General features: G+C 32.3%; 1 protein-coding gene across 1 annotated transcript in view; it reads right to left on the reverse strand.

Moving 5' to 3' along the window:
• Positions 1 to 13863, reverse strand: part of LOC147067949 (Ig-like and fibronectin type-III domain-containing protein 1) — a 164067-nt gene that overhangs the window by 74174 nt on the left and 76030 nt on the right. The window contains exon 3 of the mRNA XM_085952552.1: positions 1733 to 1927. Coding sequence (XP_085808678.1) covers positions 1733 to 1927 — 195 coding nt within the window. The remainder of the gene's footprint in view (positions 1 to 1732; positions 1928 to 13863) is intronic.

Below are 13863 nucleotides of genomic sequence, written 5' to 3' on the forward strand. Positions count from 1 at the left end.
AAAGAAAAATAGTTGGCTATCAAAACTCACCACCATGTGAAAATCGTTGACAAAGTTGACTGTTAACTCACATTTTTCAATGAATAATAACCTAACCTAACCAAATAGAGAGCTCTAGTTCTCACAGTGTGCTGTGTGTCAAATAGTGTAAATCGACTCACTCACTCATTAATATTCAAGGGAGTTCAAGACATTTCTTCCAAAAACAGTGCTCTGGTGGTTTTTGCGATTATCCCAAACCTCCATTTTTAGAAGAAGGGAACTAAAATTTCAATGACCAGATTGTAATGGATGTAGTTTCAAATCTCATTCAGTACATTATTTTTGTCTACGAGTTTTTCTAATATATAATAATATGTTTATGATGTAATTTCAAAATATGCGTGTTCCATTAAAAATATGTTACTTAATCTTGTAATTGAATAAAAAAATAATTTAATTATAAAATAATTTTATAGTAACTTACTAGGTACTTTATAAAATGTCGACAGAGCAAGCTTTTATATTGTATTAAGTTTACTACCTGGCAGTCATGGGCTGTTAGCTAAAAGAAAATTATTTTCTCTTCGGTTATAATCACTTAATTACGCCCCATTTTTTATGCTTTTTCGAAAGAAATCGTATTCTCGTCCCATCTAATGTTTTATTATTATTACAGGAAGTAATGAATCACAGAGTTTTGATTTTTTGTTACTACTGAAACAAGTGAAGAAATAAGTACAATCACCATCATAAACAAGCACTCGTGAACTATCCAATATAATTATTTCATTTTTCCTTACGATAATGGTTTTTTCATTAAATACCATGAGTCGTCGCATCAAAACATACACATCCATACCATCATTTTGAAAACACTTCTTAGAAAATATATTATAACCAATAGAAAAAATCTTTTTGAAAAAAGTAAGACACCCCCACCCCGCAGAAATCGAGCCTACATCTCTCGGGTATCGTGCTCATGCACATAGAACATTATGCTTAAGGCGTCATACTTAATTGCGACAAAATTTTAATACTCTCTGAAGCGCATTCCAAACTGAGCTACTATTGGCGATCGGCTTTTGTATTTTAAATCAAAGTAGGTATTACTTTAATTACTAACCGACGTCACGGAAGAGAGTTTTTGTTCTAGCTTACTTGAACTTGCTAATAATTTTTAATTGAGTAACTATTTTTTTTTATTTAACGAATAATTTACAATTTTTAAAATAGTTTAAATAGTCAGATAAAAATAGTTTGCATTTTTTCGTTGAGTTTGTCGCTAGCTTGAATTAAATTGGGAAGTATGAGAATATCTTATAAAAAACATGAATTAAATGACATTTGAACACATATCTTTCGTCTTCTATGCAAACACTAAGCTACCTACCAATATTAATATGTATGAATATGTGTAAATATAAATATAATATAATTCATTCAATAATGCTTTGGTTTCTGTGATTTTTTTCTTGAATAAAAAAATAATAAAAGTGTAGCTACTGGTGTAATGGCTCGTTAAGTACGATCATAAATAAATATACTCATAAATTACGTAATAAAACATCGCTAATTTATTTCTAATATTGGTACAAAGTGTTTATTAACCATTTTTTTTCAAAATAAGTATAAGAATTATGGGCAAAATAAATTCTTGTTAATTAATAATCGATTAGAAATTCATCAACTCGTTTCAGAACGATCTAGATTCCGGTCACTCTAAAACTGTTTCATTTCGTAAGTATCTTACCATTGTCTCTCAAGACGCTGAATCTGGAATCTGGAGTAACCCTCGCTCCTCCTGCTGCAAGCACCCGGCTGTCTGATCGTCTCCTCCACAAGGCGGTGTGTCCGCGCGCACCTCGCACTGCGCACGCCAAGAGCGCATCTCCTCCGGCACGCACGCGCACAACTTGGGATAGAGCGTCGCGCATCATGGGGATCACTGTAAAAAAATATAACACAAATTAGTATTTTAATTTTAATAATATAATCAACTATGAACAGCTTAATGCCCACGATAGCCAAGCGGTTACCACGTCGGTTTATAATTTCGTGGGATCCGAGTTCGAATCCTGGGCATGGAATATTCACATGATGTTTTTCAATGTGTGATTGGAACAGACTATGGACGTACTTGGTTGAGTAACTGGTTAACATCAATAATATTTTAATACAACTTCCATTCTGTGGAGGCCTATATTATGATCTTTTTAGGATCGGACATGTTAAAAAATTAATAGTACTTAAATGCCATATAATTACAAATTCTCGGTGGAATGCCATTATAACGTGGAGTTAGGCTGCAATAGTATGGAGATACCCACGATGGCCCGAGCGGGTAATATGTCACTCTATAATTCCGTGGGTCCCGGGTTCGAATCCTGGTTCTGACAAAAAATCACACGTTGTTTTTAAATGTGTTTTTGTATCCAGAGTATGGACGTAATAGATTGAGCAAGTTAGTACCATCTATTTCTTGTAAAAACAAAAATCTGTTAATACAACTTCCACCCTATGGAGATCAGTATTATGATCTTTTTGGAATAGGACATGGTATAAAAAATGTTTAATTAATATTATAATTCATCTGTGAAAACTCTGTGATAAGGGTTGTCATATTATAAATTAGAATTCAAAATAAAAATTCCACCTTCGTAAAAGTAATAGAATATGATATTATGTTTGTTTGTTTTTATATAATTTAAATAATACTCTCCAATCATTTCATTTTGTTTCATTCTTCATTATTCCTACTAAATTTCGGCGCTTCATTGAAGGTTGTTCGCAAACTACATACCGATAGATGCTGTGATGTTACATCATAGTATAAGCGCAATATACTTTTTTTTTAAACTGCTTCTTTGGAATTTGGGCATTCATGCAAAATATTATGGCAATTTTATTCAGAAAATGTTGAATTCGTAGAACTTCATTTTGAGTTAATGTCATTAAAATATTTGTACCAATTGGAGATACTTTCATATCTTGTTGAAAGTGATATTTTTCAAAATATACACAACATTTTACTGATAATATTTTTCTAACGTTGTTGAAATCGCCTTCTTGGAAAATTATAATCAGAAATTATTATCGAGGCTTAATATATCAACAAATTTATAATTGAATAGCTAAATAAAATTATGATAAATTAATTTTAATATTTTTGGCGTAGAGAAAAAATAAAATTGAATACGTATAAGTTGATGTAAATATATATATTGAAAAGTTCCAAAGATTATCTTAATAATGTAAATATTAACCAGTTTAATAAAAACTTTTTTAAAACTATTTTAATACCTACTATTTTAAGTGACAGAAAAAATCTTTCGTAAACCAATTTCATGACTAAAAAAACAAATTGTAGTACACTTAATATTATTCTGATTGAATTCTGTAGTTTCAATCCAACTGGCATTGAGAAACAAATTAGTACCTACGCGATATTCTTAGTCACTATTCTTAGCAAAGAGCGAAACAGTTATTTACAAACTACATGCTCTCTTTTTTCATGATTGACTTACTAGACTTTTTTGTATGAATTTTTGAGATCTTAAATCATTTTTAGAATGGGTTTATAAACCCAAAACAACTTTCAATATAAATAAGTCAGATATCGCAGAATTAACAAAAACCAATTATGTTATTTTTATTATTGTCGTCACCTGTAGATATTCTATAAAAATCGTACTTTTTTACATTTTCTTTTTATATATTACCTACGGACAAGAAAACAGACAAGGGTTTGCGATGTAATAGAGTTAACTAAAGGCCCCAAATGGAAATTGGCTGGACATATAGCTTGAAAAAGGACAAATCTAGTAATACAGTGGTACCGATCGATGGCATGATAAAGCTCTGCAGAAGTACTTGGCAACGCAACGCACAGATCTGAGAGAAGTGGAATCAGCTTAGAGAGGCCTTAATCCAGCAGTGGATATCTATCCAGGCTGATAATGATAATATTACCTACATTATAAAATAATACCATTTGAATTTATAATATTATTATCAGTATCATCATTTTTAGATAATTTTCATAAAAAGCTCCAGAGTCGTAGTTTGCATGGGGCACCGAAAAAATCAAAGTGGCTCCAAGCGCAATTTTAATCAAAAATTTTGCTGGTTAATAATTATTAATGAAACTCATTTATATCTTGGAATTCGTCACCTATTATATGTTATCTAAGTATTTTAATGTATATATTATTAGTATCCGATAAACATATTCAGCATTTCTGGAGCACTATGAACACTTTGGAACAAAGCACACTTAACTCTACCGTAGCCCGTTCGGTTTATATTGTTAGCCGCGCCGCAACCCTAAAATCAGTTCCACGTATGTTAGACCTGTCTTTAACCCAGTGGTTGCGGCATTGGTTGCACGAGTGGTTTGTTTGAACTGACATGTCTCCTCATACGCCGCACGCCTCCCACCCTAACCGTACCACCACCATTGATAGCTTTCAAAAGTTAACTTAATAACATGTACCCCGGAAGATTAAGTTCTCGAAGTTATTATGAACTAATATAATTACTAAGATAAAGCAAATATACGAATCAAGGTTATAGTGGTAATACAGTATTAAAATTATAAAATATATTGGAATTTTTTTATAGGCATGAATTTAATATTGCATATGTGAATATTTATAAAACTTTATGCTTTCGTTGCTTTCCTTTGACCATCACCGATGCTTACACACGTTTCATTCAGATGCATTCTTTAAAAAAAATCTGAAAGAAGTTCCCCAAATCATGGTTAAAAATAGCGTACACAATAACAGCATTATTCAACTGGCAATAAGAGCTAATTTAACAAAAAGAAAAAATATTTCGGAATGTTGTACATACGTAATTATATTACTATGTAGTGACTACATTATTAATACATAAAGTAGTAATTCATTCAAAGTTTCTATTGATTTACAAAAATACCACAGCTTGTCGCTCAACATAAAACCCACGCATAAAAAAGGTTTTATATTCGATTTAAAGTCCGACATCTCCGCCTGTGAGCGGCGAGAGGTGGAGGTAGGCTGTTAAGATTAGACATAAATAGTGCAGACTGAACTTTGTCAGTCATACTTATTTGTTTTTATCGAACTAAGAATACAATTTGCATATTATGGTGCTGGCATTTTTTTTAAATTAAATTAAACCTTGCCTAAACCAAACCATAATAGTTTAAGTAATGTATGATATAGTCGATCTGACAAAATACTGTACACTTTTTCAGTCATACTTATTTGTTTCCGTTGAATTAAGAATACATATTACAGATGGTGATGGTTAGTTTAATTTAAGATATTTTATAGGCAAACGAATATCTTTTGACTATTCTACAATGGTTTGTATTAGGCAGGATTTTATTGAATATTAAAAATCAACAAACACTATCTACACATTGTAGTCTCTGTTCAATGAAAACAATAAAACAAACACAATCACTGCTAACCTTTTAATTACATTTTAATAACCACATGTAAATAACACGTTAATTATACACAATGGCCAAGTACTCCAAACGCGCCAGTCGCGGTGTTAGCACTAAATTAGTGAACAGCCTATCTCCACCCTTCGCCACTGCCGCCTGTATATCACGAAAACCACATATTGATAGTGATACGACTTGTCAATTGTACTACAAAAATAATTACTTAATGAACAAGTGTAACAGTCATATACTGGTAATTGCAAATATCATAGAGAATAATTATTGACTAATTGAACTTTAAATTCTGTTAGGAAGCATTCATTTGCTAACAAATTGAAAATTAAAGTAATGATAACTTAAATATGATCAATCAAAACTGTTATATAAATATATACCTAACGGCGGTGGCCGCGCGGCATAAGCGTTTGACTATAAAGCCGTGGGTCCCAGGTTCGAATCCTGGGTCTGGCAAGTACACATATTGTTTTTCAATTTGTGTGTCAGGGTATGGACCTAATAGGTTGAGCAAGTGGCTGACATCCATTTCTCGTAAAAAACAAAATCTGTCAATACAAACCTCCACTCTGTGGAGGCCCATATGATCCTATCAGGATCGGACATGGTCAAAAAAAAAAAAAAAAAAAATACCTAATATTTTGTCAATCGTAGTCCACCTCATTTGAACAGTATAAACCAATCGGTAGGTACCTAATTGGTCAGCAATGGCGAAGCAAACGTTATCCACTAATAGAATGTAAGGTAGTTGTAGAAAGCTTTGAATGCCCTTAGACACTTGTTACAAGTGAATATAATAAGAACCAAAAAATAAAAAAGACATGTAATGTTAACCAACAATTGTGACTATGCAAAGATGCTCATCATAACCACCATAGCATATAACTCAGTGTATTCTTCACTAATAAAAATAATGAGATATTTTTGCGAGAACTATCCACAGTATAATTTTCGTAGTCGTATAAGGTGATCGCTTCTGACGATCGAGGTACAAGTCGAAGCCTTATCACATATTTGCGGAGATAAGAATAACGCAATTTGATAAGATGCGTTGATAACGATAGGCAGTTCATGTCACAAGAATGGAGAAAATACAGTGCCCAAAAATGTCAGAACTACGTTAGTAGAGGTACCACCACACTGAGTTTTCAAAGAACTAAAGCTCAGGATAACAGGCGTAAAGAGATATATTATGGAGCCGGGCAAGATCCACACAGAATTTAGAGTCAATGATGATGAGTATCGAATTTTGATGGCGAATATTTATAGTGTAGTTCCTTTTACATATCCGCGTAATTGATAACAAAGACCATTAATCACTAAAAAGCGACGGCAACAATTTGCTACAAACCCGACCGTGATTACTTCATTATTGCACTACGATCAATCAGAATTGAAATTTATGGCAAACTTTTAATTGCTAACATTCAAACTGCATTAGCCTTTTGATAAATAATATTCAGTTAAATTTGAAAAGCCTGCTGGCTAGAGATAATAATAATTACCATTAGACATGCGCAACAAGGCGCTAGTTTGAGCTACTAATTAATAATTACATATTATACCTACATCAAATACATGGATATAAAATTATGATATAGTATGTAGTTAATTACCGTTCATGTTTATTTGCTCAAAAAATCTACGCTAGTTATCTTTTGTATAAACACAGCGTGATATTACTATTAGTAACTTCTTCATTGAATAAATAATTACTATACAAATTAATAGTTAAGTAATTACAAAGCTGGATAAATTAAATACACATCATATCATCATCAGTCAGGGTCAATCCACTATTGGATGAAGGTCTCCTTAGATTATTCCATTCTTCTCAATCTCCAATTCTTCACTGCCACGTACATTTGCCGAACTTGGCGAGTTAGCCGATCTAGCGAGTTTTCCATATCCATCAGATATTCACTCACTAAAATGTTGGGCTTTGCCTTGCGTACTTCCCGGGTCTTTTCGAATGTTACGGTACTAAAAATCTTTATAACTCCTTAGAAACAGACTTGAGAGTGGGTCTATCCTTTGGGCCCCGCATCAGTTGAAGTATGGCCTTTTGGTGGAGAGGGTCCAGAAAAAAATTGAGACTCCTTTACTTTCGGCTGTATGGATATTATCCGTAGCTCTATCTGACTGACTATCTCTTAGGTATGCTTACATACAACTTAAAATTTAGAAGGGATCTTTATTTAGCTACATACTTTTTCCGACTAATACGGAGCGTACATGGAAACTTTGCCATTCTTGGTGGTGTTGGCTTGTGTGTCTCTGATAATTATCTTAAGAATCGAGGGCATCCGTTATTTGTTCTTTCAAGGTGCAGAACTAACCTGCCATTAGGGAGGGCAAATATAAATAAAAAGGATTTCAAGTTATACACATTTATATTTTTTATAAAAATCGACGTTTTTTTAAATAAATATAAAAAATATTAAAACTATGAATTAGTCAAAAATCTAAATGTTAAAAAATTGAAAACTTAATAAACTAAATTTTAAAAATAAATATGACCATAAAATATAATGTAATAATAAGAAAAAAAATCTTTTTAATGTTTTCAGATATATATTTATTAATTAATACAGTTGAAATTGTAAATTATCAAAAAAAATCTCAAATTGCAAGCTTCGTATTTTTTCGCAATGTTCTCTGTTGGCATATAGGATCCCCCTTAAGTACACCCCGCTATCCTATTTTAGATATAAAAATAATAAAACGTCTTTTATATTCTTCCCTTCTTTAACCATGCCCCCCCCCCCTCCTTAATAGGAGAATATGGACTCCACACGGTGCCTCTAAGAATCCCTAAACCAGTCTTCGTGCGTCATTCCGGTTCATGCCGTAGCCCCGCCGTATAGTATTCAGCGGTCGTCAAGGAATCCAGTTGCCTTGAAGAAAAGGAAAATCAGGGTTTAATTCTCTTCAGGCGTCCCATGACCGAGTTACAGAAGCGATAGTATCTACCAGTGACGTCCCTAGATAAAATGCCGCCCCTAGGCAGCGCCAAAATTCCGCCTTATTTTTTTATAGATTATTTTTATCATCCTTTCATGAGTCCAATATCTAAGAAATGTGTTGTATGGTTACATTACTATCAAAATATCAGACTAATTATTCGCAAATCTCCACGTGTCGTTTTTGGTCACCAAGGCCGTCGAAGGGCAACGGAAGTAAACTAGATATCGCGAACCCAACTAAACTAGTAAGTTCAATTTTTTAATGTAAAGATATTTTCGTTATTACATACTAAGTTTAGGTAGGTATTTCTATATATTCCAAATGATTTTCCTCGATTTGCCCTTCGAGTAACTGCCGCCCCCAAGCGACGCTCAATCTGCCTACCCCCACGGGACGTGACTGGTATCTACCTATAATAAAGCTAAATAGTGTTTTACGTAATAAAATAGTAGTAAATTTTACCAAATTGATGTGCAATAATACTGCACATCGCAGTACAAGAATATGTACGTCATAAAGACAAACAAACCCTCTATGAAAATGTTTTCATCTTGCAACACTTGTCACGAAAACACTTCGACAGGCTTTTTGAACGTAACAAACGGCTGTGTCTTTCGTACTTTAAGCCAAACCGCGAAGTAACGTGATATGAAATTTAGAATCGTGTTGTGGTCTGTTTACCGGGTACAACGTTACGCTATTTGTAAAGTTTATAGGACTGTCAAGCGCAGCTATGTTCGCGCTTCATAAATACATCTTCCTCGGTCTACCTTTCCATTTACCCACATCAAATATTCTGGCGGACAGTGTTATGTTCACATGCCGTACGGCGTCATTTGTATAAGTAAACAGGATATAACTTCATTAAATGTCGGCTCAATTATGTACACAATACAATATAGATATTTACATTTCAGAAACATAATACATTACTCCTAAGTGTACAATAGAGAGTCCCTTCGACCATTATTGTCTTATACAACTCCTACGCGGATAATATGTTTTTCAACGCAAGGCTCCAATTGTCTTAGAAATTGTCAACTCGGATAACTCAATCATCTAGAACAGTTAGATAATACCTATTTATATAATTTACATACGGTTAACAATTGGGCGATGATACCGTATTATAATGCATGTTGTGACATCGAATATATTTAACATATTAATAATATACTACAAGAAAGCGTGAACGCCTGTAAGAATCTAACATCTTTCAAATAATTCAAATGTTATTTTTTCAATGCGACAATGAGATCAACATTGGATTGTAAAGCCAATAAAAGAGATACGTACGTACCAGCCGCAGAGGCAAGGAGGGTCGTCTTTCGTTCCATGAGTTTCAGTCGAATCCCAGTAGAGGGTAAATTTGACATGATATTTTTCAATCCATATATGAAGCGCTTAGTTTCAAAAGCCCCTAAAACGGTTTTTCAAAAATTTTGAGTTATATATGTATTTAGATGGATATTTTGTTACCTATACGATGGTCAAATATTGAACTTTAAAAAACGCCAAAAACCGTCAATACGTTTGATCAAAAATTAGGATAAATTTCAAAACCCGCTAAAATGGTTGGATGTGCTTTTCAAATACCCCTAAAATGGAAAGCCAAAATACTCTTTATTATGTAACGAATTAAAAAATAGATATATAAAGTTCACAGATTTAATAGATATGATTTTTTCTCATTTTTCTCAAAACAACCCAAAATCGTTTTTCTCATTTTTCTCAGAACTACATAAAATCGTTTTAGGGGCTTTTGAAACTAAGCGTTTCATATATTTTCGGTTTGAATCAGTTTCAATAATCAGATATACCGAGATTGCAATGGTAAACGTTTATGCATATATTCATTTTGAATCAGTGGAAGAACAGTACTTAAGTGAAAATGTATATCAGAAAAATAAATTTAATTGAAGATAAAATAACAAAAAAATTAAAACGGGAAAAGCGACGTCAATTTTATTATAATCATCAAGTAATAATAATCAAGTTTCCGCCTGAATGGAAGCAAAGATAGTAATATCTTCCGGTTTCAGCAGGGTTAATAACAATAAATTTAAGTTATTTAGACACTTGAAAATCTACCTTAAATTTTACACAAGGCAGTTTTTTATCTATCCTATAACGGCTCAATAACGATATTAATAATATTATTAATCACAAAATATAAATGAAAAAGTAACGTCAACATTGAACATGGCAAAAAAGTAACAAAAATATACCGACAAATTAAAAATGTAAAATATCAATCATATTCCTAGTGAAAAATTCAAGCGGCCCATTCAATGTGGCTTTTATAAAATCTTAAATGACATAATCATTTCAAAGATGTTGAGTATTCTATTCACATTTGAGTGATAAATGACAAAAAAAGAAAACATTTGACTATACACATCGTCTCAAATAAGAGTGCCAGTTACATAAAAAGGTGCTTCTGTCTGAAAACTATTGCCCAAATTAGACGCCGACCTCCAGATTTTTCGGCCCGATCGATAAATATCACTTTGATCTTTCAATCGAGTCATGAGCAAAGTGAATAGACATTTTTATTATAGCCCGATTTATTAAGATAATAGGGGAGAAGGATTAGCTCAAAGATGTATGTTAGGTTTGCTACATTAGGTGTTATGTGTATGTTAGATGTTAGTATGTCAATGCTGACATTTTATCTAAACTAATAGGTAGTTACTATACTATTTAACAGACCGTAATAACACGAAATAAAAATAATATGCTTTTAAAAACGGCGACTTGTTATTATAGTGAAAATATTTTAACTTAATTTTTTCTCGTGCGCAAGAATAAAAACGCCTGTACACATGCATGGATTTACTGGCACCAATAGTGTGTATTTTAGAGACGGGATGTTGTCATTGTATGGTACTATTATGGTGCTATTTGACCGGTTATGAAAATTGGTAGATGTTAAAATTGTTTTGGCGATATAGTTCGTTTTTTTCGACAGGTTTGCCACTATCGTTCTACTGCGCAGGCGCAGATATCTTACAAATTCCAACTGTCGCATGAAAATTCAGAAGCTTCTGAACTTTTTTTATCCATGCATGCAATCTTGCAACTTGCACGATAATACATGTTTATTCGTGCATTTTCATGTTATGGTTGCGATGATATTACGTACAATTTCTTGATTCTTGGTAATTTTATAGATTTTTTTTTGTAAGAGCCATTAGTGAATATTTGTTGCAATTATATAGATACCTATAGCATTGTGGTCAATGTGCGTGAGCGCGAAACCCGAGTGACGCAGGCTCAATTCCTGCTGGGTGATTTTTCTATTGTTTATATATTTTCTCAGAAGCTTTTTCAAAATTATGTATGCTCAATAAAAAGAATGTTACATTCTTAAATCTTTTGAATTATTTGTAGAACAAAAAAATATTATATCGTTCAAAAACACAACGTATATTAAAAACCAATCACAACATTCGCCGAGTCAATCGAATTGTGGCCTGAATCATTGCGTGTAATAGTTGCTAATTAAAGTCGACAATCGATTGGGAGTCGTCGAGTCAGCAAGTTTGCTTATAATAAGTCAGGTAAAAATAGGTAAAATTTTTGGCTATCGTTAATTAATATAGATCTAATATTTTATTTTAACGCTTTCGCTGCTGAATAGATAATGAGATTTTAATTTCCCCCTTTAAAATGCACGTTAATTACATCGATCTGCCGCCTGGTTATTACGCACCGTGTGCGTCTTCCGCGTCCAAAGTATTAACATGTATTATTCTGAACATAATTTAAAATATGTTTTTTCGATCCACAACTGGAATCATTCGGTGAAATGTATGCTACGCATGATCGTTTCATTGCAAAGTGCGTTTAATGTTTGAACCAAATTTTCTTCTTTATCGCCATCATCTGTCTCCAAGAAGGCGAACATACACTTAAATAATAATATGTGTGTATTTATACTATATCATTAAAACGGGCTGGCGTCTGTTTTTCCCTCTAATATCTGCCACATGTTGGTATATCACCATAAACTCAAATAATATATTATACCTTCAAATAAGGCGTTCACGCAGCTAACACTTATATTTTCACCCATTGTGCTACGTTTTCTACCTATATGAATTACAATTTAATAACTAAAGAGATTTTACTATACCCAATATAAGAAAAATCATAATAAGTTTAAACGTTTTATATTAAACAATGCTACTAGCAGCATCTAGCGATAGATAATAGTGCGTACAATTTATTAGAAATATTTAACATTTTAAAAGATTTTATTTGATCCATAAGTGCATTAAAAACAAAAATAAATATTTTTTTAATTCAAAGAGTAAACTTTCTATTGTAAAAAATTACGTTATAAAATGTATGATCATCTAATTTTTACCACGTTTTTCTTAGCTCGTATTCTTGTTTTTCCGGTGGTTGTTTATCCAGTACAAATCTTGCAATCGATTTTTAACTAATTTCCCGACTAGCTAGACATTTGAAACTTTTAGAATATATCAGAACACGATGCCAATGCATTCTTTAAATACTTTTAGCCATCTTTAAGTAGAATTGAATTCATTTTCAGTTAATTCTGTTTTGAATGAAAAGTTATTTTGGAAGAAATCCGTAAAAAGTAAAATACTATTATTGGTTGCTAAGGGGGTAGTCTTAGCAACTAAATTATTAATATATACGTGCGTCACTATGGAAATCAATATGAAATGTCAAAATAACATTTCAGTATTCTATATTTATTCAGTATTTCTATCAAGTACAGAAAAAAGTATTTATTAACACATAGAATTGTCAAGTTTATATGATTCAACAGACAATTTAAAAAAGTGGTATATAAAAAGTTCTTTTTATCTTGTAATTATTATCGGCATATTTTATAGATATTTTTATTTAGCATTCAAATCGTACAAATATATTTTAAATAATAGATAATTCATAGTATATGTGTATTGTATTTTACATATGTAAAAACGTCGACTCCTCTAATAAATAAAAAATGCATATAACTATTTATTTATATGGAATCTAATTTCAGTATGATCACATTATATTATGTAGTTTATAATTTATGTTTGTTTTTAGATATTTTTATACTTGGCCTAATTTGAGTTATCCCATCTTCACCCGTTATGTATAGGCAGCCGCGATGATTTGTGCACGACCGCTTTTCATAACGCTATAAACGTGTCAGAATGAAAATATTTCAGTGCCACACTTCCTTGTGCCGAAACGAAGCTATATAGGACTGGTAGTAACAACCATGTACTTTGATGCTTAGAAATGGTGGAAAAAGTTTCGAAATTAAATAAATAAGCTTGACTTGCTCTGCCGTCGTTTATCTTTAGTGACATGAAGTGTTCTCTGTACCCGTAACTCTGCTGAAACAAAGGAGTCAAATATTGAAAGTGAATCTAAGGAGGGATCAGAATTATTATTACATCCACCGCACGATGCAAACTTTTCTAGTGCTT

This window comes from Rhyacophila brunnea, unplaced genomic scaffold (genome assembly GCF_057557595.1).
Source record: "Rhyacophila brunnea isolate RB1 unplaced genomic scaffold, BYU_Rbru_1.0 scaffold_3, whole genome shotgun sequence".
NCBI lineage: Eukaryota > Metazoa > Arthropoda > Insecta > Trichoptera > Rhyacophilidae > Rhyacophila > Rhyacophila brunnea.